At 38.7% G+C, this 27,357-nt stretch overlaps 1 protein-coding gene across 3 annotated transcripts in view; it reads left to right on the plus strand.

Moving 5' to 3' along the window:
• Positions 1-27,357, plus strand: part of LOC136852285 (AMMECR1-like protein) — an 85,145-nt gene that overhangs the window by 13,743 nt on the left and 44,045 nt on the right. For 2 of the 3 annotated variants that reach the window (XM_067126782.1, XM_067126783.1), the window contains exons 2-5: positions 3,739-3,882; positions 5,599-5,762; positions 17,225-17,335; positions 17,547-17,752. In XM_067126782.1, coding sequence (XP_066982883.1) covers positions 3,739-3,882; positions 5,599-5,762; positions 17,225-17,335; positions 17,547-17,752 — 625 coding nt within the window. The remainder of the gene's footprint in view (positions 1-3,738; positions 3,883-5,598; positions 5,763-17,224; positions 17,336-17,546; positions 17,753-27,357) is intronic. The other variant, XM_067126784.1, reaches the window with a different exon arrangement.

Consider the following 27,357-nt stretch of genomic DNA (forward strand, 5'->3'; position numbering starts at 1 on the left):
ATGCAGTTCCCCCAGGGGGATAGCTTGTTCTTACCTTTAGTGATGGCATAAAGGTGAGATGGATCAAGATGACCAGTCTCTTTCCGTCTTTTCAATTTCTTCTCTACCAATGAGCAGTGAGAAGATGGAACCATCATGCGGTGAAACAAGACGGACCCAAGTGAGGATAATGGCCTAACTTTTAGAGTGTTTTATATTCTGAATGAATATATCTTTCAACAGCAACCTTTCCTCTCTCTAGGTAGAGGAGAGATGAAGGATAACAAACACGAATAGCTGGCTACCGTAGTTTGTTATCTGAACAGATATGGCTATCAACAACTCCTCTGAACTGAGTTCTAACAACTGGTTCTTGGCAAGTTTGCCACAATTGCTAGTCTTTCAAGAGTCTCAGGGTATTGGTTAGACATTCTTCAGCATGATAGCAGTGACACCACAGTAGTGACATGGTGCACAAACAGGCTTAGTGTCCTTTCTCCTCCTCTGTAACAGTACAAGTACATGAGCAGACAGAAGCACATTCAGTACAGTGGTCAGTCAGGCTTGATAAAAAATGTGACTGTATCTACATCATTTTCTTTTTCAAGCAAGTCACAAGAAAAGGACAACTAATCTTGTCTTCTAGTTCTTATTCAACCGCTGAAGAAACTAGATCACAGTCCTTCCTTTCTCGACTTCCTTGGGTTGGCTTTGTTCTGATCTGCCTGCTCGTTCTACCTGTTCAAAGTTTATCAGTGGGATGGACCATGCTCCTGTACCCCTGTGGCAGTATGACTATGTTACCTCTGCAACTGGTCTTTCAATCCGATGCCAACGACTAGTTCGTTGGCTTCCGATTGACCGAGAAATAGTGTCCAATAGTGATTTCTCTGACTAGGGATTTGGTCAAATGAGCTTATAGCACGGCTTCCTGTTGGACATCAGTACGTTTTGCACAGGATCTCTCAAGGCCAGAGTTGTTGTTCTGTCTATTGGATTCATGGAGAACCTGTTGGTCAGGTACTAGGGTAGAATGTAATCGTGAAGATCACATTTGTCTCCTTTACCTCAGATTGTTGCCCATGTGTTCTTGGACTCCTTTCCTTGGATCCCATGGTGGATGCACAAGTCATGTAGTTTCACCCAGGTTGCCTCTCGCCTAAGGTGGCAGCTGCAGGGAGAAAGTGTGGGTGACTGTGGTCCCCACACTTTCCCATAGCTTCCTTCCTCTTCCGGTGGACAGTGGAACATGGAAGAGCCGTCACGCATTGGACTTGCGGGCATGCAGGTGATCTAGATGACTGAGTATCCTGTCTGTAGTCCAGTTTCGGTTGGATTAATAGATGTAAGTCCTTCCTCCTCTCTGGCAAGGGGAGAGAGGTACTGACTATGAGCTAGCCAGTTGGTTATTTTAGTTTTATAGTCTCCAACACTGTGGGTTCATTCAAACCTTTTTGAATCAGGTTATGTCATTTACATTCCTTTAATTCGAAATGCCCAGAAGTCTGATAATTGATCATCTATTGTTCTAATAGGTCAGAGGTAATGTGTCTCCTTCCTAGTTTACAATGACCAGGAGAGAGTACCAGGGTGAGCTGAACTGCCAGTCAGTCCAGAGTAATTACTTAGAATCCTCTCTCCAAAGTAAAGTCTCCCATATGTAAAGTTAATCGGGTTTGTGTTCGTAGGAACAAACAACCTTATAATAATTTGTATTTTTCCCAACATACAAACCTGAGGTCTTTACATAAAAGGCCCACCTCGTACCACCCCTCATTCTCTTATCTGGGCCCAAAGGTAAACTGACTGGGTAGGCGTTACCTCCACCTCTTCCTTCAGTAACTATTACCATAACCACCTTGTAAAAAGCTTAACAGTCGGATTTCCAGCTCACTGAAAGTTAATCCCATGTGTAAAGACCTCAGGTTTGTATGTTAGGAAAAATAAAAATTATTTTAAAAATTTGTAATTTCTGGTACTGCTGATGACTGCAGAGAGGGTAAGTGAACCTCAAGCCTCATTGCAAAATGATGGTTTCTGCAATTGGGATGTAATTCTTTCTTTTCTGCTCTTTTTCAGAGCTAAAAACAGTTGTAAGTCAAAAGTACTTCTTAGGGTTGTTGAAATTCTTAAATTTACTTTTTCAGTCAGAAATGAAGAAGCTCTTTTATTGCTTCAGAGGTGAGATTAAACATTGATTTTTTGGATTTAGGAGGCCAAAACTACTATGTCTAAAAATTCATGTTGTACAAGCAGTAGGTACATTGTTCAGTTTTGTGAAGAATTTTCCTTTAGGAGATGTAGGTAATGCAGAGCATTGGAGGTATATATTCAGTTTTTTCCTATCATTACTTTTGAGAATCGCAAAGCCCTTAGTTCTTTAGTCACACCAGGGACAGTGTTTTCTGAACTGAATAATTGAGTAGCTTTTTTCACTATCACTAATTTTTAAACCTTGGGTTTGAAATGTGGGGAACATGAAGGCATATTGTATGTATAAGAGCATACCTTTGTACCTATAGATATTTCTTATAGTTTTGGGCTGTCATTTGTTGGACACTGCTTTTAAAGAGTCAGCTTTCTCTCTAAGGCATCTCTGACCTTGTTATTCACAAGAGGCATACTACCTGTTGTGGATCCACCATCTAGCAGTAATACTTACCAGGGAGGATCCCAAGACAGGTTAGAATGTTTAGTTTCTTATAAAAAACCTGAAGTTCGCTTAGTTACGCAGGTGTTCTTGTGGCTGCATCAGCCCATCTTCCTTTTCTCAATTATGGGAATCAGATAACCTTTAACAGTAGGTAAGATTCATCCCAAAAAATGAATATATTTTTATAATAAAATGTTTTTGGATACTTACCTATTGTTAAAGTATGCCCCCCATCAGCCTTCCCACATTATCTTAGTGGGTTTCTAAGAAGAAATCTGACTAAAATGAAAACATTCTGCATGCACCTGGTGGAGAACAGGTGAACTAGATCCATCTGGGTCAGTGAAGAATTCTTATTTCTTTGATTGCTGATTGTACCTTTGGCATAAAGATGTACACTTACTTTTATCATTAGGTAAGTATCAAAGTAAATTTTATAACAAAAATTTTCATCTATTAGTACAGTATCATTGGCTCTTCCAGTGCATTTTTTGTGTACCATTGGTTTCCTTGGGCATTTTACCTCTGAGAAAAAATTGAACATCTCAAGGAGTTAACTGAAGCTGATAATTATATAGTGTATATGCATAATCATTTCATATACTTACCTCCGCACATAAAAGTAACAGTTATGAACTGTTATGTAAGTACAGTACAGCAAAGGTGACCTGTGAGATAAATACACATTAATTTTTTTCTTGTAAGATGGTTTTGGTTGGGGTTATGCAACTAGAGTTTATGTTCATTCATTAAGTCTTTGTGAATAACATTTTTGAAGATTTTCCAGTATTTGTCAAAATATTGCCCTACATGTAACAGTTATAGGGTGGATGCTGGTACACACTCATTTTTGTGCCAGCAATAAGCTCAACACATTCTGATTCGTTCATTTCTGTTGTCAATTGTTCCAACAAAATATGTATGTTAAACTGGAGTATGTGTGCTATGAAATAGTGTATTGAAATTGCTCAAAAGTTAATTTTTCTTCCCTTAATAAATGGCTTGAAATCCCTCCAGTACTTCTCAAAGGACGTGGAGTAATTGTCTAGATTATGCGTGTTTCTTGTAATGCCATTGTTTACACATCATTTTAATACTTTGTTCAGATGGCAAGGGAGACCCAGTCAGGGAATGAGCCACAACCTCTTCGTTCATCTCTAAGGCATTGTATTCACTCATCTACTGGAAAGGGACAGAAATATGGCTATCCTTATGGACATTTGAATCCTGCGTCTACCCGTAATCGTTCTGTGAGTTAAATTTTTCATATTCACATTAGAATAGCCATCAAAATTAGATGTGTCGAATTGCAAATACAAACCCACATTTTACAAAAGCCTTAGCTGTCAGGTGAAATTTTGACAGACCACTGAGAGGGAGAATTGAACATTAATAAGAGATGCAGTTCTGTGTTGTAGGTTACACCCCAGGTTGTTTAATGCCTTTATTGCTGTTGCAAGTCTGCAAAAACTTTGTAAGTCTGCTTTACTTTTAACATTCTTTGCTATTGTCTGGTTTGTGTTGGATGATACATTCTTAGTAGCAATTCATCCATTATTTTGCATGCTTGAATGTTGTTGGCATTTGTTCGCTTTTTGTTTTCCCTGTTTGTAAATAGACTCATTGTAACTATTTTAGTTCTGTTTTTATTTATGTTCTGTGCAGATAAGATTAGTTTTTCAAGTGTGTTGTATTGTTCTTTGTTTGATTTATGTACTTTATATTTTTTTCAAATATTTATGAAAGTTTGAGTGCCTCTTAAGATTTCAGTGTTATTATTCTCCTGTCTTTTGTAACCTTTCATATAATTTTACCAAGGAGCACAGATTATCCCTTTTACCGTTAAGGCAGAGTCATCAGAAGTGATAGATGCTGTCTTTTCTATTTTTGCATCTCATTTGGAAAATAGCCTTGTGGTTATTGATGAACTTATCCTTGCCCCTCTTGAGTTTAATAGGCTTAATGGGCCACAGTGTAAAATTGAATATTAAGGGCCTTTAGATCTTGAAAACAGTAGTAGATTTTGTTGCCTCACTGTAACTTAAATTAGAGAGGATATCCATGGTCCTATAGCAAAGATTTCATCACTCCCTCCTGTCCCAAAGAAATGCTTCAGTCCTGACTGGTCTATCTGAGTGTGCATTAGAACACATGTAACACTTTTGAAGCAGTATTATTTCCTAGCATGTAAATTCATTTTATTTTGAAATGCCCATCTCCAAAACTTAAGGGACTAGTCAACTATAATATATCAGTCATTCTTATGCCAGAGGTAGTTTCCTGCCTTCGGTACAGCAAATTGTTATTCATCTGCATTAGAATATGTTCATGTTAAAGGAAAATGATAATTTGTACATATGCAAAAGCACATTAGATATCTGTAAAACAGTTTTATTACTTCAAAGCATGCTGTTTCACTTCATATGAAGTACCTTTCTCCATATCTTTATATTGACCATTGTTAGAAGGATTCCTCTTACGGGACCAAATATTAATGGTAGCTTAAATCATTGCGGTTGGTACATATTAGTATTTGATTAATTGTAGATTCTTATTTTTCACTTCATGCCATTGAAAGCACACAAATGACTAGGGTGTGTACCATAGGGTACATTGTCTATTGTTATTAGATTCAGACAATAACTTGTAGAATAATGTTAACAGAAGAAAATATTGAAAAAATTATTTATTTTCATGCTTGATGGCTCTTTCAGTTGAGGTTCTTCAGGAAAGCTGAAGATTACATATTGTTAGATTAACAGGAAAGCTGGAGATTATGTATTGTGAGATTAAGTATCAAAGCTAACCATGTAGGATATTTATAATATATTTGGTGTTTAATATTTGAAATTGCTATACATTAGTAATCAAGTGATTATGCAATCAGTTGAAGGGCCATGTGACTGGTTGTTAAATCCATTGTGTTTATTTATGGTCTCTGCAATTAAATGTGTTTATTTTTACAGGTTTGCTGTTACAATGGCTCTGCCCCAACAGCTAATGGTACTTTACGAAATGGCCTTACTCCAGTAGCTAGCCCAGAGATGTGTTTTTACTGTTTTGATGTTCTTTATAGTCATCTGCACAACATGGAGCCCCCTGGCATTCCAGACTTCACCAACGAACCTTTGTAAGTACACCCAGTCCCTCACATACAGTGTTGTTTGGTTTTAAAGATCTTGATGTAAATAATCATTTAGTACAGGGTGGTTTGATAGTTTCTGTGCCATTTTCTGCCATCAGTAGGTGTTTATTTTAGTGCATATATTTTAATTAAACCTTACGCAGTACAGTATAGTTACCCAGTTCAAACACTTGTTAGAATATGAAAACCCAGTGTTTGTCTGTAAAGGCTAAGAGAATATGAATCAAATGGATGAAGTTGCCCAAACAATAGAGCACGCTTTGTTTTCTCTCATACCTCTAAATTCTGTTACTTATTATTTTCCTGGGCATGAATAGTAATGGATTGTGATCGTAGAAAGGGCGGGGAATGGGGGTCTTTGGAGTGCGTGGGGGTTGTTTGGATATAACTTTTTTTTTGTAGATCTGTGTTGTTTTATCTCCTTATTTATACCAGCTCTTATCAGTGTACAGTTTATCAAATTGTACTGATTCAGGCACTTCTCTTTCATCTCTTCTATTAACTACCATTGTCAAAGGTAATTTGAATGCTCACTGTACACTGTCTACATTCATAGCAGATAGATTCTTGGCACTTGAGAAAGTCAGTACACTTTAGCACTGAGGCTCTGCAGATTTTTCTATTATTTTTATCGCCTTCTGGAACCATAGGTTCACAGCAACTACCTTCTTCACTTTTTTGTGGTCTGCAGCACTGTTCACAGCAAAGCAGGGTGCCCTAGACATGATTCTCACAGCAGGATTGCCACTCAGGCATATTGAATGTAGTATTCTTATTCATTTTATTATCTCCTAAGTATACATCTGATTTTTCTCTTTCAATAATAGTAACAATTCATGAAGGAAACTGTGGCTTTGGTCAAACTGAATGATGCCTATTTTCACCTGCTCATCTATCCATCCATCCATTTCAAGTAAGTTCCTTCGATGTGTTTGGTCAGGAAATGTCATTTTGTGTGCAATGTTTTGCTTCTGCTTGGTGACAGCTCCTCAAGCTTTCATAAGAATACTACTTGTATTGGTAATTGCATGGTCACACTGAAATGGCATCTGACTGAGAAGATACTGAGATGACCAGTTGGTTATGGCTTCACCTGAGGAGCTGCAACGACTCGTCGGCTTCATAAGTTGGGATTGCATATTAGCAGGGAGAAGTTAAACCTTTTGCCTTTAAAAAAAGGCCACCTACCTGGGGATGGAGAGTGAGATGGTGCAAGCATTAGTTAGCCCAACAGAAGATGCTAAAGTTTCTTTGCAGTTTGGTCTTCCATTAAAGATGTTGCTATCTCTTGAGAGCACATATCATTTTGGGAAAGCTGGTCTTGCACAGCTACTTAAGACAAGATTTCTGTTGCTCCAGCTTCTCAGATTATGGTCGTGACTTATCAGCCAAGCAGTCATGTGGTTGCTGTCTCAGATGTCAAAAAAGATCTTCGATGGTGGCAAGGCACACAGAACCTCACATTGGGAGTGAGATGGTTCCTCAGTGTCCTGAAATATTTCTTTTTCATGAACATCTGCATCAGTAGATAGTGAGCACTCTTTCTTACACTCAGTTAGCAGGAACTAGGCTAGAGCAAAAGGTGATCCACCACATCAGCTTTCTGAGGGTTGATGTAGCCCTGGGAAATTGAAATCACTGAATCTATATAGAGGTGAGAGTTTGTATGTTGGCTTATTTGCTGCAAGGGCTGGTAGGCATTGTGGCAGAAACTCAGTTTTATATATGTAACTTACCAAGTAATTACAGTGTTTAAAGTTTCACTCGCCAGCAACTTAAAAATGTTGAAATTCGTGGTAGTGCTAGTTTCAGTGTAGGTGACTAGACCCCGCCCACTTTCAGGGAACAGAGGAACAACTTCAGCAGAGAGCCCAATTGTTATCTGCTGGCTCTTGGCTGAAGTTCAGTTGTGAGCGGTCAGCTTAGATTTTGGTTTTCGACGCTTTTCCGTCTGAGATTCTTCTTTTGGTGAAGTATTGGTAGCATACGGCTTTGTATTTATGTTAGATTCTCTTAGCAAGACCGTTTTTTCACAGTTTAAGAATTTATCCTCAATTTGACGTTGTTGAAGACTCCTGTTGTTGACTTTTTAGATTTAGTATGTCTGACTCTAGCGAAACTGGCTTATATTATTGCACTTACTAAAGCGAGGTATGACTCACACTGTCTAAAGAATGTAGGGGACAAGAGTGTTCAATTGATCGAACCCGTAATGAATGTTCAAAATGGAATGCTAAAAAATGGAAAGTTTTGGGGTCTCATTTAGCAAAACTGGATAGGGATAGAAAACGTAAGGCGACCACTAGAGCCAAGCATAAGACAGTAGATAGTTCTGCAAAGTCTTCTGATGATAATATTCCTGCCTTATCTATGCCTGCTCCCACTGTGTCACCTGTTCCCAGTCCTTCGATTATTCAACCTGCTCCTTAACCCAGCTCCCTCGCTCCTCCGAGCCCAACCCCTTTGCCAGCCTCGAAGCTGAAGATTGCATGTAATTTGATGCCAATTTTGGGTTAATAGTGGATACAGTGACCCAATTAGGGACTTCAGTGCGAGTCCTTATGGACAAAGTGGAGAGGAAAAGTGTTAATGAAGTGTCAGTGGAGGAGGCAGCTGCTCGTCATGCTGACGCGCCTAAGTAAAAGTCACTGGCGTACTCCCCTACACAATGGGAGCAGTCATACCAGTGGCCCAAAGGAGGTTGGTGGGGTCTGCCCACAGTCAGTCGCCCCCTCAGTCCTGTTGCAGCGTCCCAGGTTGCGACAAAGGATGGCTGTTGGAAAGGCATTCAGACGGAAGTGAGTAGGCTGTCCTTGAGTTCCGAGGCTTCCAGCCCTGAGAAGAGGTGCCAGTGGTGCTTTAGTGATGAATTATGGCCACTGAAAAGGCCCACGGCAGATACAGTCTGCTCCCCTCGAGTGCCTTACAAGAGATTCAGAGAGCCCCTGCAGCAGCCTTTGTGTAATTTCTGGGATTCTCCAGAATGTCCTGTGCTGGAACTCAGGCATTCGTTTGCACCTAAGATCGCTCCTCGCCCTTCTTTGTGTGTGCCCAGAGCCTCCTCCACTTGTCCAAGAGCAGCCGAACTCCCAGCAGCGTCCAAGAGCCCAGTAGCACCCGAGCCTCTAGTTACGCCCGAGCGCCCTTCAGTATCCAAGCACCCTACAGCGCTCAAGAGTTCAGTACCCGGACAGACTTTGCTTTCCATGGAATGCTCAGCACTTTCTCCAACGCGTCTGGCGCCAGATGCCAAATGCTTGGCAACAGCTAGCCCTTCAGTTCCCGTGGCTGATACTACAGGCCCATCGTTAGCACCAATTCAGCAACAGCTGGCTGACATCTTAAGTCTTCTTAAGAAAGAGCCTTCTTCTGCTCAGGCCCCTAAGGAGTTGCATCTATCCCGTTTCATCGGAGGAAGTAGTTGATGTGGATCAGGGCTCCCCTCCGTCGGCCTATGCAGCCTTATTGAAGTACTTGCTGCAAAACTTCCTGGGATTCTTCTTGCCTGCTGCCCCGGCCTCCCCAGCTTTGACTTTTTTCATTAGTGACAAGCCTGCTGACTCCAGGCTGGCAAAGATGGTGCCCTCTTCTGCTAGGAAGGCTCTCAGTGAGCTGGAAAGTTGGCTCTTGGAGAAGGAAGGAGCAGGGAAAGTCCCATCTTGTGCGTTGGAGTTATTCTTCATATGATGCCAAGGAAGTGCCCTCGTTGTGAGTGGCTGCCTCCTCCCAAGGGGACTTCTCTGGACTTAACCTCCAAGGAGCAATTTGCCTCCCTAGGAAGGCTCCATATGAGAACTCTTCAATTTTACCTGCAGGCCAGCTGGGACAGGAAAGCCCATCCAGACACATTCATCTTTCCGATCTCGCAGGAAATAAAGGAGAATTTTCTGTGGTGGAAATCAGAAGACAGACTGTCAGAGGGGAAGTCCCCTCTTCCTTTGAACCCCAACCTACACTTTTATGCAGACACATCAGATCTAGGTTGGGGGGTGCTTCTAGGCAAACAAGAAGTGTCTGGAACATGGTCCCAGGAGCAAATTCACTGGCACATAAACCTCAAGGAACTGACAGCAATTCGGCTGGGCCTATGACATTTTGCAACAGTAGTCTACAATTGAATAGTGACAGTATATTCAGACAACATTAAGGCCCTGACTTATATAAAGAAGCAAGGGGTGACCCATTCTTTCTCCCTTTGTGAAGCAGCGAGAACTCTCCTTTTATGGGCGGACCACAACCCGACCAAGTTGATGACTCAGTCATCCAGGGCAAACTCAGCATCCTTGCAGACAGGCTGAGCTGTCACAGATAGGTGCTTCCACAGAATGGACTCTTCATCTGCAGGTGTGCGAGGATCTGTGGAAGCTGTGGGGGAGACTTCTTATAGATCTGTTTGCGACGTCCAAAAATGATCATCTTCCAGTATTTTGTTCACCAGTCCCAGACCCTCTTGCATGGGCGACAAACGCCATGCTACAAGACTGGTCAAACAAAGATCTTTACACCTTCCCGCCATTCTGCATGATATGGGAAGCCCTCAGCAAGTTCCACAATCACACGAACGTCACGATGACTAGTGGCCCCTTTCTGGCAGGTGCAGGAATGGTTCCCAGTTCTTCTCAGGCTGCTGACAGACTTCCCGAGATTCTTACCACAGTAGCCAAGTCTGCTGAGACAGCACCACTCCAGGTGATTCCACCAAGGATTGTCCACTCTGGCCATGACAGGGTTCAGACTGTCAGGAAACTCCTCAGACAGAAGTTTTCAAGAGCGGCTTCAGAGGCAATTGCAAAGTGTAGATGCCCCTCTTCCGACAAGGTCTATCAAGCCAAGTGGGTAATCTTTAGAGCTGGTGTAGAAGACATGACATCTCATCTTCTAAGACATCTGTAGCAGACATTGCAGACTTTCTTCTGTATTTCTTCTGTATTCAAAGCTTGATGAGGAGGAGAGAGTTCTGTGCCCACTGAGAGCACGGAGGTATTACTTGCACAGAACAGAGGAGGTTCAAGGTCCTACTAGTAATTTACAGTGCTCGGTTAGAAATCCGTCTTGTTCTCTGTCATATAATGGCTTGTCATTCTTCTTGAGGGATCTGATCACCGATGCCCATTCTCAGATTGGAGAAGAGGTCTTAATGTCCGTCAGAGCCAAGGCTCACGAGATCGGAGCGGTCTCCATGTCATTAGCCTTCAAACACAACCTATCTCTATCATCGATTCTTTAGGCGACTTATTGGAAGTGTAAGTCTATCTTCGCGACCCATTATCTTCGTGATGTGGAAACCATTTTTGATAATTGTGGTACTTTGGGGCCATTGTCCATGGCTGGCATGCTGTTGGGGAGGAAGCATAGGAAGCTTTTCTTCCTTCCTTTTCTCTTCACCTTGAACTAAGCGGTTGAGTTGTAAGGGAGTCGGGGGCACAGGGTACCCGGGAGTGCCCACCAGTCTTTAGTTTTTAATGGATGGGTGGTGGTTTTTCATTTTTATAGTGTAGGTGATGTTCATGTTTAATTTTGGTGACTGGCTTTCAGTACTGTGCCCAGGCAGTGGCAACTGGCTGGTTTGTATACTATTAGTCACTGTCATCCCTTGCTGCAAAAACCCCACTGATGTAGTGAGGTGCATCTGGCACCACCACACCCTGCAAGGTTAGGGATGAGTGACCAGAGGTATCTACCTGGTGCAGCAGCTCTTACCAGGTATGGAACAACAAGTATTTTACCAATGCTAATGATTACTATTCTCAACTCATTATCATCCATCATGTTTTGGGGTAAAAAAAAATCCTTATACTCCACCTCCGTGTCAATGTGGGATACAGCAATGTAATTGCTTGGTAAGTCACATATACAGCATAAAAATGACATTTTTATGATAAAATAAAGTTTTATATATACTCACCAAGTAATTACGAATCAAAGCCATCCCTCCTCCCCTCATATGGAAAGAAGGGCAAAAACAGTTGAGCTCTCTGCTGAAGTTGTTCCTCTCTTACCCTGAAAGTGGGCGAGTTCTAGTCACCTACACCGACACTGGCGCTACCGCGAATTTCAAAATTTTTAAGCTGCCAGCAAGTGAAACTTTAAGCAATGTAATTACTTGGCAAGTATATACAAAACTTTATTTTACCATAAAAATGTCATTTCTAGCTGGGAGCAGATGTGTAAACTAACACTAAACTCCAGGTTTAACACCAAGTGCTGGGCACCCTGCAATGAAACTTTATGTGAGAAACTTGCAAGTTGGTTTTTCTTTTGTCAGCTATTTTGAAAGAGTACAGTAGTGAATTTTGTGGTTGGCTCTTTAACAAAAGCGTGATAGTACAGTTGAATGTTTTTATTTGTGATTAATTTTACTGCAGGGACTGTGGAAGAGAGAGAAAAGCATTGTGATTACTGGATGAAAAGGTAACAGGGAACTACAGACACAGAGAGTAAGTTTGTGTCAACAGATGATCAATGTACTGGGAGAGAGAGACCTTTTGAAACCTGTTTTGCCTAATAAGTTATGAATGAACCATGAGAATCATGGTAAGAAATTCCTAATGTAAAATTTTGTATTAGATGCTTGATAACTGCTTCTTGATGTGGTTTAAAGGTAGGTGCTTGGGAGATACAAAGAAAGATTGAGCAAAGCCTTATGACAAAGAATGAAGAATGCAGAGAGAGGAAAAAATGAAAAGGAATTAAAATACCCTATACAGGATTTGCTGTTTGGGAACAACTCTATATTTAACCCTGCTTGGGACTCAGTTTGTTTTGATAACTCACATCAGTGACAGACTGACATATTTAATGGTCCATTAACTATACGTGTGAAATTGCATGACAGGTAATCATACTACTTCGGGGTGGTGATATCAAAATGGACAAAGTGATTATTTTACTCTTAATTTTATGGTACCCTAAGTTTTTTATCATAACATATCCAGTTCTATTAAACTATGTTAAACATGGTTTTGTTTATTATTCCAACTGTTATTGTAGTGATATGTAAGTAATATACAGTAACTTATGTATTTTTACAATGAAAGTTTTAATAATATATGAAATAGAGATAATTCTTAATATACATGTAGTATAACATAAGTGAATACTGTATCAGCTATAATACAAAGACTTATTGTGAAAAAATATAGAAGCGTCATATGTTATATTCAGACTTGTCAAATACAAAAGTTGTATTATTGACACATGACACACTTACAGTACTTGAGTACTCACCACAGTTAATTGTTCAGGGCTATCGAACTAATATTTCAAGGCAAAATTAGTCTGGTTACAATCGTAGACCAAAAATCTTCAAAATCTGCATGATTTAGTTTTTTTTCCAAAATTCCTAGTCCAGGGGACAGCTTGTGGCATTGATGATCTCCGGCTAAGAAATGAGTTAGCTTTGCTTATATATCCTCCTGGGTTAAACTGCCTTGCTCTTTGGTCTCCTAGGATTATGAAAGTTTGCCAAAGGCTTCAGTATCAGTTCCCAAACTGTAAGAAGTTGAGGAATACTGTACTTCCTCAGTGTTAAAGGTTTATCAAACAGTACATCATTCTAATTGAGGAATAGAAAGTATGCTTTATATACCAAGAAGGGTCATGGAAAATCATGTACTTTTTATAGCCAAGATCAGGACTGTACTAGGCTAGCAGCTGGTGGTTATGTTTTATAAAAAATACATAGTGGAAAAAATGAAGAGACTGGTTTAAAGAGTAGAGATCATCAGGTACTCAAATACATAAATGTGTTGAAATCTTCGGGAGTGGGATTTGTATTCATATCACCCAACAAAATATAACAATGTCCCTTGTCTAACAAGGCTTCTGTTTTTGCAGAAGAATGTGTGCAATATGATTGTCCATTAAAATTATTAAAAACATACTGTACTATAAAATTTATTTTTTCAGTGACTAGAATTTTAATTGAAACCCTTCAGAATTATAAAATTACCTTTGCACAATAAATTAAATTGGCACTTAAAATTATATGAATGTGGTAAAACTATAAATACCCTGATATGTTGAATTCCTGACCATGTAGGCATTAAAGGAGGCAAAGAAGCCAATAAAACAACAAAGCAGCATCTATTATGACTAGATCCTGTTAGTGATTACATAATATCTCAAACATTATAATCAGTAAATGGTAGAATATGTGGGATAATGAGCATGAATGTAACAAATTGAAATACAGTAGATCAGGCCCAATGTTGGGATGTGGAATTCATCATATTTAAAGAAATGACATAATTTTGATCCATCTTAGAACTGATAACTCTCTTATGACTCGGTATATTTTATAAGTGGCTGACATGATCCAATTCCTGTGTGTATTAACTATAAAGCAACACTAGGTAGTTAAACAGTATATGTGTGAATGACCAAAATATAATCAATAACAAATGTAATGTTTAGAAACAAGTCAGTTAAAGATTTTTAATGTGAGAAACTCCATCATATATATTAACCCAATTAGAAAATTGACAAAAGTCTAGAAATTTAATAGATAATAACATGAATAATATGATTTAGTAAATAAAACCTAACCTTTATCTATAATAGTCCTTCAAGCCAGCCTTGTGAAATACTCAGCAAATCATATAAGATATAGGATAGTAAACAAGAGAAGATATCAATATTATAATGAAAATGTTTGTTATAATGCCTTACATAGACAAAAAGAATATAGGAGGACCTGGTAGCATTTAAGGGTTCCCATGTGCTCATCTTCATGCAGTCGTGGTAACTGTGTCAACTTCTCGCATAAGGGAAAAAGTGAGAGAACAAAGTGAAAGCAGGGACAATGATGGATACAAGTGTGGGTGCAAAGGTTCATACAGTTGCCCTTCCTTCGAAATGCTCACTTTGATGGCCAATAACAGGTGATCATTATTATCAACACTGTTATACAAAGGGCCTCCTTGTAATTCTAGCACTCATGTCATTCCTGTGTGTTATCTTCCACAAGTCTTTACTCATCTCCAGCCTTCCTTCTAGTTATTCTCATCTAAATAGGTGTGGGTCTTCCAGCTCTCTGCCACAGGAGTTCAGCTGACTACCTGTATCCCATACTACTCTGCCAGGGGTTGTGTGAAGGACACGTCAAAGCCATCTCCATATCCCTTTTATTATTATCTCTTCTTCATATGCAGCTCCCACAATTTCTCGTATGGTATCATTTCTAACTATCCTGCCATCTGACTCCTAGTGTTTTTCTTAAACCTTTTTTCTCAGATCAACAAAGCCCTGTGGATATAGTTTCACTGTCATACCATGAGTCATATTCATTTAGTAACACAAATTCTACAGACTTGAATGTACTACTTTTCATATGCAATTTCAATCTGCAGTATTTGGTTTCGAAATCCTATTCAGCCTGACTATTTTATGATTTACCTTTTTCAGTCTCACTAAATTCTGACTTGAGGTAGTCTGTATTGGATCATTGTACATAGATACTGGAAAATCCAACCTCATTAATTTTTATCTATCGAATATTATTTCATCCCTCTATGCGTACTATGTCCTCACTGTTGTTTTATATATAGATTTGAGTTGCCATTTCTGTAGATATAGGCTGCATTCTATAAAGCAAGTTTTGTAAATCTTATGGTGTTCAGCTTATAAAAAAGCATTGTATGCATATTCTAAGTCTGTCAAGTTTTTGTTGTTACTCCAATCTAAACTTTCTCTTCTATCTCTAATCAATTTTTTCATTATAAAAACTATGAGGAGGGCAAACAGCAAAATGAAATCAAATCCTTTGCAGCATGCTATTGTTTACTACAAATTCCCTTGGCAAGATCCCATCAGCATTTACTTTGCATCTACTTTGTTCATTGATAATTTCAGTTTTACAAAGTTGATAGGAATTCCATAGTGACATGAAACCTTCCATAATATGGGTCTCCAGACACTGTCAAAGGCTGTCTCACAATCAACGAAAGCCATTAGAAAGGGATTATTAAATTCCATACAGTGCTCTACAATATTTGATCTATGCAATTCCTACCTTTTTTATAACCAACTAGTTCGTCTCTCAGCTTTTAATCAATTTTTTGCTCCAGCTAATTGAGAATAAGCATTTTGAATATTTTATTACAACCCTGTCTGTGTAGTGCCTCTATAGCTACCACATTGTCAGGTCACCTTTGTTTGGTACCTTAGTTATGATTTTCCAATTCCAAATCTTCTGACTTTGTTTCCTCATTCCTTATTCTCTAAAACAGTTGTCATTATAGTTTCAGCAAAGATAATTTTCGTAATGATTCCGTGACAACTTTGTGTTTTTGTGAGTTGACTTCAAGAATGGAATTCATTCATAAGTGCATTCAGGTTTTCATCAGCTTCTTGTATATTAATCAAATTATCCTCTTAATATTTCATATTCATGACCATATTCACGCCAAATGATATTGACATTTTAGTCAACAGAGAAGAGAGAAATATAATGCATTGAAATACAGTATAGAAAAGAAAGTTATCATGAAAAAAATTCATAAATACATTAATGCAAGTATCTATACTATTTGAATGACATTGAATCTGTTCCATAGGAATTAGTATTGACAAGATTCTTAAATATTTCACTTTTACAACTTACCCTTCATTCAGATTCTGCAATATCTAAAGGCAAAGATCCTAATCTTCAATAAATTGATTACATTAATTACATTATTTTCTGAACTGTTTGAATGTAGATCCTAGCCTTCAATAAATTATTTACAGTATTCACAAAAAATGGAAAAACTTTACTCATAATTGAGAAATGTTAATTCTGATAAAATTATATATAAGGCAGTCCCCTTGTTACGGCGGTCTCAGTTTACGGCGTTCCGACTTTACAGCATGGCTCACAGTGCCATTAACCTGATTTTACGGTGCTGTACCCGAGTTTACAGCACCATACCCAGGTTTACGGTGCCATAACGCGGTACAGTGCCATACCCCGGTTTTACGGTGCTGTAAGCACCATTTACTCCCATTATTATTATGATGTTCCAGTTTACAGTGTTTTTTGGTTATGGCATGCCATCGGGAATGGAACCCCTGCTATGAACTGAGGACTGTGTATATATATATGTTAAGTGATAGTTTCTGTATAATTGAATGAATTCATTAGTGAATTTTCTTATCAGCCAAAGAGAAAAGCCATCATAGGGCAGTTCAAAAACTAGCAGTTAAACATGTTTCATACTGATAGGGTAAAAAGCTTCAAAGTAACTGATTGACTGATAGGGTAAAAAGCTTCAAAATAACTGATTGAATGAAGGGCCCTGAAGATCAGGGAAGTTTTTTTTTTTTTTTTCCAGAATATGGCTGCCAAAGTTGGGTTGTGCCTTCAGTGAAGGAATAAAAGAATATCAGCACTTTGGTTTTAAAACTTTTGTAAATGTTAATTTTTCTGTGCTATGTTGAAGGATTTGACTGATAACTTTTTTTTACAGTCCTTTGTTTGTGACCTGGAAGGTTGGTAAGGACAAGCGGTTACGAGGGTGCATGGGAACTTTTAGTCACATAAGCTTACATGCAGGGCTCCGAGAATATGCAGCAACAAGGTAAGTTTTACATTCCTTAGAGTAACTAGAAAGAAATATTCTTGTGCTGTATGAAATTTGTTGCTATATCTTTGTCTGACATCTGTAAGCAGTTTTAAGGCTCATTTTCTATTTAGAGCCTTCTTTTGCTTTTAAATTGTACTGAGCAATAAGGAATGTACATACCAGTAATTTTTAAAATTTATTTATTTATTTATTTATTTTTTGTCAGTGCTTTCAAGGATTCCAGATTTCAGCCCATTGGAAGAGATGAGCTGCCACGATTAGGAGTATCAGTGTCTATTCTTCGTCATTTTGAAGATGGGAGAGACTACAGGGATTGGGATATTGGAGTTCATGGAATTCGTATTGAGTTCTTGAATGAACGCGGTGCCAAGCGAACAGCTACTTACCTACCAGAGGTTGCTCCTGAACAGGGTAATTATTTTCAGTGATATAGTAGCTTGGTTGTGAATAATGGAACTCAAGAGATTAAGTTCCATTAATTGGGATACATAATCTTACCTACTTTTAAAGGTAGCTGTATCTTCATGCCAGCAGAAGCCGTTGACATTCAGAATAAAGGAGATTGATTGCTTAGCTGACCCAGATGACTGCCTAGTTCACCTGTTCTCTTAAATGTTTTAGTTTTTGGTAGAATTCTTCTTGCTCCTGTTCAGTATGGTTCTCAGCGCATTCACTAGTTTGGCTGCTGGCCGTTTTTTCTCAGTAATCTCTTGATTATCTTGATAAATAGAGCCAATGCCTTTTGGAGAAGGGTGAAATCCAAATAAGGGCAAGTAAAAAGATCTACGGGTGTTCAAGGGTAACTCCGTGCCCTTCCTCACCTTGCCTTGTCAGTACCGCATAACTGTAAATATCTTGATAAACAACAACCATCACATTTTGAACTGAAAACTTTATGCAAAAGGTAACTACTTTATCTACCTTTTTCCCCGTATTTGTAACAAAATCTACTTCTCTCTCTCTCTCATAAATGACACAATTCGGTAGATAGGTAAACCCACCTGTTTACTTACAGCCTACCTTGGTTTTTATATAGCAACTTTCCCAGTTGTTACCAAATTGTATTATCATACAGGTACTGTACAAAATGTGTGTCTGAACTGTTGGGCTAGACTGGGTATTATACTTACAGTATCTATTTGCATAAGTCAGATAGGCAATTACGTACAGCTGTTTTTTAAGGTAAAGGTAGTGGTAATGAAACTGGTATCTTTCTGAATCTTTTTATATTGTAGTATTATCATGTTTTCATTGTACAGGCATATAAAAAAAGTGAACCTCCTCCATATGCAGTTAAGTAGGCTAGGCTAATGTTTACGTTCTCAGAATCAGCTGATTCAGGCCCACTACCAAAATAATTAGGGGAATAATTTTTTAGTAGCTGAAAGAAACAGATAACTGTATTACTGGAATAATTTTTTTTATTTTTGTAAAAATAAAATTCCTCAATCACAAATTAACTGGTTTCCTGATTCATTTGTTTATGTCATACACAATGTTGTTTATGTCAGTTCTTTAGTAAGTGGTGAACGTGCAATACAGTAAGCGGTTGCTAATTATAAGAGATAGTTATGAATTGATACATAAGCCATAAATTTAGTAATCTTGTTTGCAAGCCTATCCTAGTACAATCTACCGAAAATGAAATTTGCTCTGCAAGCATAGCATAGTACAGTATGGTCTACTGAGAATTGAAATTCACTACATGAGTGTAGACTAGTACGGTATAATCTATCGAAAATGAAATTAGTTTAGTAAGAAAAGACTGTTTTTTAATTTTTTACTTTAATTTATTCAACAAGAAGATGAGATTCCTGAGGAAAAGAGGTGAATATCAACTGGGATATCAAAATTGCAACTCGTATGATACGCAAAATATATGATGATGTGCTTAGGGGACAAAATTTTAGGGTTGTAAGATATGTGAGATCAAATGATACACAAGTATATACATCATATTTTGCTTGTTTTACTCATTTTGCCTTATCATGTCAACTGTGTTTGTACACCGTGTGTATACAAATTGCATTTCTCAGTGACGACTGTCCAAAACAAATTCGTTTTAAGAAAGTTAATGAAAGGTAGTTGACCATTTTCAGTTTTGTTGGAATTAATGATTTTGCATTTCACCTTGTGATATCACAGAAGCTTTACTTGCATGCATGCGTGTGTGTGATTGTGTGGTTGTATGTGTGTGTGTGTGTGTGTTTTCATCTACATAGGGTATTTCATGTGTTGATGTCACCATCTCTACATAGTGTGTGTGTTTCTAAGCGCAATATCACTTTTGCCATTTTGGTTTTTTGCTTTCCTTGATTTGCTATACAGTGTTTCATTACAAGTTTAGATGACTCTTTAAGTATGATTAGTACACATAGTCTAGGCGATCGGTGCAAAATTCAGCTAGAGTTGCTCAGTTAACGATAAAAGCATGAAATTTGACACAATGATGCTTGACCCCATACTGAATATTTTCCAAGGTGGAGCCATTGGATGCGGCATGTTTCTTAGCAACAGTTGATAAGCATCTTATTGACCCTAGCAATGAGCCGTTTAAGCATATCTAATGTATTACGAAAGGATGATGCTGTGTGTTTTAGCATCACAACTATCTGAAGACATCTTTTAAAGCCACTATAAGTGACAGAAGCAAAAAAACAGCATTTGCTTGTTGCCAGGCAATAGATAAACATTCCCAATTGCCTATTTATATCTTAATTACCTATTTGTAAACAATGTTTCCGCATAACACTGCATAAAAGCTCGCAGAGGAGAAATGTTTGGGCATATTATAATCTGTAAAGATTTTCATAACTATTATTTGACAATAACATATAAGTCTAGTTTCCTTAGTAACTATTTAGCATAGCAAAGACTCATGGAACCATGGAAAACAATCTCTGCACATGAGATGGATACATTAAACTCAAACACTTTCCTTATCAACAGCAGGCAAAGAATTAGTGAATATATTGTAAAGAAACAATGTTGCTCAGCAATACGTTCATGAAAGCAATCAGCTGTTTTTGGTCACCTGGGGTGTCTCAGCAGTATACAATCTCACCATGAACAGTTTTAAGTCATTCACATATTTTCAGGCATTGTCACAGTCTCCTGTGCATGTGCAATAAACAGTCCATTTTAGGTGGGCTCGCACACATTTGCAGTTTCTACACCTGCTCCTACATTGACACTTTAGCAGCTCCGGGCAGGATGTGCTTGCTTCCGGTAAGTTTGTCCACAGGGACCTCCACTGTTCTAGACAAGTCCATCCCCACTCAGAAAGGGAGGGCAACTGGCGATATGACATAGTAGTATGTGCCCAGTAGTGCCCACCTTGCAATGTTGCCCTCCTGATATGTTGCTGTAAGGCAGCTTGGGTGGGAGGAAGGGCTGACATCTGACACCCTTTCCTCGTGAATAGAAGCTTTCTGACTTCGTTGATGGAGGTATATGTTGCTGTCCTGTCATGGAGAAGGATGGTGAAGTACTCTAGGGAAGCCTCAGTCTCTTCAGATATTTGTTCTGGGCCACTGTGCAGCTCATAGAGGGCGTCAGTGAGTTCATCATGTGTCTCCTACACTTTCCATGCAGTTTTTTTGCCAATTTGGGCAAAATGGGACACAGTGTCACAGCCCGTGAAGGCATGGAAGACTGGAAGTACCAAGGATTTTTGTGGACCAATGGAGGCTTTTATCTCGTGAGCTGGGATGTAGTGAAAGTTTTTGCCACTTCCAAATGCAATCCAGAGGTCAGTGCTACCTAGCTGCTGTACCATCATTACTGCTAGTACAACCACACGGTATCTACTGTCCAAAACAAGGATCTTAGAAAAGCCCTGTTCGAATATCATCAGCAACACGCACATGATCCTGAATCTGCTTCTTCATGGTTGTAGGGATTAATGCTGATGTGTCTCTGCAGCAGGCATACAGAGCACATTGCACTACAGGTGACAACAAGAGGGTTTGCTACCTTTACTGACATCAATTGCCGCTTAGAAGTTTGAACAATTCTATCTTGTTGCATTCGCCAAGAAACTGCTGCCAGTTCTTTTTAAGGGTTTGACACCAACACGCTTTACGTGATAGACTTATGGCACGCTTTTCTCTGGTGTGCGCCTTTAGACTGTTGTCAGAGTATTGATCCCAGGCAATATCTACTCGTTGAGCCTTGCTTTGCTCTCTTTTGATGTGTGGGACAAACACGTTTCCAGCTTAGTCACCAAATGTCTTGCATCCACCAGGTTTAAGAATGTCCACGAGTACAGCACCATCCATGATTGCCACATCCGTCTCTGGCCTTGAATCACATGCGAACTTCACATGTTGTTCAAGACAGTCCACAAGATCTGACTTTTTTCCGAGATGTAATTGTCCATAGAAAGAAAGTATGGTGGAAATGAATGATTTTCGTGGATAAAGTTGTCCAAATCTCCATCTCTTGTCTGGCATGCAAGATACAGTCTTGCACAGGGAGAGGATTCACTTTTGAGAACACTGACCTGTGTCTGTGCTTTATTTGACTTGCATGCTTGTTCGTTGAACAGTATGACTTTGTTCCTGGTAATGGTTGCTGTTATTGGTTTCATGTTGGACTGGAGGCACTCGTCCAAAAATGTTCCATACTGCTCTTGACCCTTTGATTGTATTGTGGCAAGGCACTCAGTTGACTACTTGTCCATGATGTCCTTTGAATGTAGTCTCAGAAGATCTTGGCTTTCTTCCTCAAATGGACTCCCCATGCCCTCGCTTACTCTGACTAGAGTACTCACCTGTGAAGCAAATAGCTTCTGGGTAGCATCTTTTTGCTCATGGTGGTTTCTTTGACTGGCACTCTCATTTTTGCCTACCATGGATGAGTCAAATTCAGATATAACACAGACAAGTTCTGGCCCTGCAACTGCCTGTCGTGCAAGAGCCTCGGCATCCTGTGTCAGTCCAGTGACTCCCCCTTTGTCTTTCATCACACCATTATTTTGCTCGTGGCCATCATCAATAGCAATGAGGGAGAATTTTCTCTGGGACTTTGCCATGACAGACTTGCGGTGCCGAAATTCTCGGGCAACATCAGGATGAGTGCTGTCCAAGCTACACGTCTCTCTCGTGAACTGACATCCAGCGGGTGTAATGGGTGTGGTTGAGACGGAAGTACCAAGGTATCCATTTAGTCAGTGTATCTTTGTACAAATCAAAGTCACAAGTACACAGTGAGCGCACAGATGTCAGGGATTAGGATTCAGTAAAATCAATAAAATAAAAAAAAAATAAATCAATAAAATCAATAAATAGTATTCAATAAAACCTATGCTATGTAAGGTTTGCTTTGGCTCCACCTCTGAAAATGTTTAGATTGATGTGACACACGTGTCCAAAGTTTCATGCTTTTATCATTTGAGCAGTTTTCACACTGATCGCCTAGACTAACATATCATAAAAGTACACAAGAAAGATATTTAAAAATAGTTAAAATGCAGATTTGTAGGTGTTGGCAACACATGCTGTTTATAACTTGTCTCACGCCATCAACCAAAGCAAAGGAGTGTGTGCGTATGTACGTATCATACGCATACGATTCTGTTTATCTTTTGGTTTGAAAAAATAAAAAATGAGAAAATACAATATAAAAATATAAACAAGAATAGCAAAAAATAAAAAATAAGTGAAGGAGTGTGTGTGTGTGCATTTGTTATACGACTTCAGTGTGTTTATACTCCGTTGTTGTTCTTTCTTTGTTTCTTCCTTTTTGTTTTGTTGCAGTACAGTACTGTACAGATCCTTTTTTCAAATGTAGAAGCTTGTTTGTGTTTACATCTACGTATGGCATTTCATCAATGATGACGTCACAGTTTAGCTCCGTTTTTTTTTTCTTCTTTTTTTTAGTGGACTCTAAAATGATTATCACACATATAATTTCAGTTGGCTCTGAAATGATTATTACACATATCATTACAGTACATGGGAATTTTTATCACTGTTGATATTATATTTCATCTTAATCTTAATTTTTCAGTTCACCTCATAATGTTGTTTTATAACTTGGCCCACGTTTGCATCCATGCTTCATATGATTTGTCAGTAGGCTAATAGAGAAGTGTCCAAAATAGAATCAGTTTAACTTTTATTTCAGTTGACTCTGTTGATTATCACTCTATGTTAGTTCATTATTGGAAAGTAGTTTACCATTACTGATCTTCTGTTTGATCTCAACCATTATCTCATTTCATGGCATAATGTTCCAAAATGTTTTTTCAGTGTTTGCATATCACGTGTGCAGTAAATGTTTTCAGTGATGTTGCTTGTTTCCACATTCACTTCATAATTTTTTTTGTTCATTCGTTGAATGGTTTTAACTCATAGTTTTTATAAGTATGTGTTATAATATTTAATTGTTATTCTATCAGTTTTTGACATGCTAATTTTTCAACTACTGTATAGGTAGGTTTAACGCATACATTGCTCAGTTACATTTCCTTTAGTGTTTACAACAATTCCTCATTGTACAGTACTGTAGTTACAAAAACATAAATTACTCTAAAGTGCTTGTTGATTTTAAGAAATAGCAATGAATCATTAGACAAATCTTCAGTCCGGTAAGCCTGGTTGAATGTATGATGATTTGCAACCAGCCTGCTGAACATTTTTGCTTCTGGGCATAGTCATGGCCACATATATGTGGTCTTGTAATGGTCATAAAGCTGATCTGTATAAGATGCATAGATTGTAACCCAACAACTATGCATATTGTGGTGTTGCAGATCCTTTAGATAAAATTGATGCCTGGATAGGGCGAATACAGATAAATGAGGGATTACTGGAAGAGGAGAGAGTCAAATAATAGAGGAAGCAATTGATTGGAAGGGCTTAGACATTAAATTTCCATTCCTTCTTCATTGCCATTTCCTTTGTCTCCCAATTATCCCCTTACATCCCATACACTCTCATCACCTCCTCCTCCTCTGCCTAGACCTGAGTCTGCAACCGCAGCTCTGGGTTCTGCTCACCTTTCAGTTCAGGAAAAGTGTATTTTAAAGTTAGAACAGGATGTTAGTTTTGTTTACTAAATTTTTGGGTAACCAATCTGCATCCCCTCATAGTGGGCACACTTTTTCCAGTTCCTTTTGAGAGGAAAGGGGATGGTGGATGGTGGCTTGCCTCGCTCTAGGGTTTAGGACTACCCTGTGACTGTTGGAAGAGTCTCCTGCTAGGAAACTTGGGCAGTTTTCAGGTGAGGATGTTCAGTGCCCTCCAACACCTTCCTCTCGTTTGCCTTGATGGTTTAGGCATTTCGCTTGCTCACCAAATGATCATTTCGGAAAATATAAATTGTTGCACCTCTTATCGACATCGCCTTTGTCAGACTCTAATAGTAGTGAGGTTAGCTTAGCCTTAGCTCCTAATTTAAGAGAGAATATAATTGATGATTTTAAGAATTCTTCTCTTATTTGTTCCAGTTCCATTGGTAATATTGTTAAATATCTGTCTGTATCTTAGTTTCATTCCTTCCACTCCTTTTTCTCTTCATAATCTACTCCTTCCACCTGTATCATGTATATCTACAACTTTTGGTGGTTCTTCTGCCACCGTCCTGAACATTCCTGTTTTGGCTTCTGCTTCATTATCAGGTGCCTCAGTTGAGTCAAAGCTAGATGCCCTTCTAGCAGCCTTATTGGCTCTTTATTTGCCTTCTGCTGATGATATTCAGTCTCATAAAGCAGCTACAAGCTAGGCAGTTGTATGTGGTATCATTGCTTTCTCAGCTGTCTTGTGGCCCTTTGGGTGAGACACAACAAGAGGGTGCACTCTTCATACACTTGGTGGTGTTATGTCATTGCTTTCTCAGCCACCTCTTGGAACTTCAGGTGTAGCACAACAAGGGAGTGTGCTTCCCTGTCATCTCCTCTCCCATGTCGCTTATGGTTTTGCTTCAGGAGTTATTTTCTGCCACCTTGATTCCTTCTTCCGTCCTGGTGGTCATGAGACATGTAGAGAGTTTGTCTTCTCTGTGTTTTGGCAACTTGTTTATCGGTGTGCTTCTCTTTATCCTCATTTAGTTCCGTACTGAATAACTACATAGGTTTCAGCATTTGGCCTTTGGCCTAAATTTTATATTCGAATTCCAATTCGTTTAGTTTAGTAGATGGGATTGAGAGAGACTAGGCCTCTTATGTCCTCAAGACATTGGAACCTGCTAAGTCTGTGAGGTAGGCTTTTCCCCCTCAGTTAGGAGATGCATCAAGGAGTTTTCTTGCCTTCTGGCACACAAGGTGTTTTTCAAGGTGCAGTCCTTCTTTGCTAGTTTGGATTCTCGAAGAGGCAAGTTCTTGTTATCAATAAAGGAGCATGGCAATTCTGGGTGGATCCCAACTCCAGAAACTTGTAGGGACTGCCCCTTTGTAAGGGGCTAGATCTCCTATATAGTACATAAAAAGTGATGGTTGTATCCCATAGGAACAAATAACACATTTTTTTTAAACAATTTGTATTTTGCGTAAGTATTCAAACCAGGGCCTTTTGTATAAGGTAAACCCACCTCAACCGCCCAACAATTTCCCTGTGGCCTAAGGAAGAAGTGAGTGGCAATGTTGGGGGAGTGAGGGATACAGCCTCCCGCTCCCCCTTTCTCCACTAGAGAACTACCTTCTTACCAAGATTCAATGCCTGATCCAGTTTGCACCAAAGGATACTTCTGTATATAAAAGGTTCTGATTTGTATACAGTACTTAAAAAAAATATAAATTACATTAAAAAATTTGCTTAATTGGTCATGACAGTTGGGGTACTTATAGAATATAAATATTAATTTATAAAGAATTTAGGTTTACTTACCTTTAGAAAGAAACAGTGCTTGTGACTTGGCTTTCAAAACTAACATGATAGCCAATGCTTTGTTTGCTTGCTATTTTGTGAGTTAAAATCCATTAATGGCAAGACAGTATTTTAGTGATGTAACTATGCCACTAGTTTCACAGATGTGTGGCAGTGTGGCAGTTCACCAATTTTGAACAAGACCATGCTTGTGGCTCTTTGTCTTTTGACAAAGCCACAAGTGTGTTGGTTTGGGGAATGATTGTTAACTCTTATAGGCTGTGCTAAATATACAGTAATTACACCCCGAGACCAAGCAGTCTTCAAAGTCAGCCAGTTTAAAACAAAACATCAGTGGAAAGAAAAAGATATGCAAATGCTCATGGTATAAAAAAAATATATTTTAAAAAATTTAATGTACCTTTTATGGGAAGTTTTTTCCAACGCTGTTCAGGGCCGATTTTCCACGACACTTGTAAAAATATGCTAATTTTAGTGAGTTATACATGTTCTTTCTCATTTTTTTTTTACTTTATTTGGCAAAATTACATAATATAGTATTGTAAAAGACAAGAAATAGAATTAGCAACAATCACTGAGTATATTTATGAACAAATATTTACGAAATGTAACTGGGATGGGGAAATGTAGTACCTTTTAGTGAGCTATACATGTTTGTTCTAATATTTTTTTGTAATTTATTCTGAAAAATTACAATTACAGCAAACATACTACTGTAAAAGACAAGAAATAAAACCAGCAATAAATGCTACATCCAAGATGTAACCCGATTTTGTCTGTAAGTCGGAACTTAAGCATACACGAAGTGAATCAGTAAAAATAATAAATAAGTAAAAAGAATACACAAATTGAGTACATACATACACAAGGGTACATATCCTTTACATACTCCTGTGATAAATTACAGTACTGTGCAGTAAATAAAAAGAAACAGTTCCTTTCCTTACTCCTGTAATGGCTTGCATACTGGGCATTGCAGAGAGAGAGAGAGAGAGAACTGTGTACAGTTTACATCAAAGTCCAAGCACAGTAACTAGCTGGAGACGATACTTGACAGGCATGGTTAAACTGTAGCTGGGGAGGAGAGTAAGACTTTGTGTTGCCTACGTATGAAATTCGGCTTTTAAATATTTTTACAGTGATTAGAGATGAAACATCAACAGTGATCAAACACTCTCATGCGTACTG

Source organism: Macrobrachium rosenbergii, chromosome 25 (genome assembly GCF_040412425.1).
Source record: "Macrobrachium rosenbergii isolate ZJJX-2024 chromosome 25, ASM4041242v1, whole genome shotgun sequence".
Lineage (NCBI taxonomy): Eukaryota > Metazoa > Arthropoda > Malacostraca > Decapoda > Palaemonidae > Macrobrachium > Macrobrachium rosenbergii.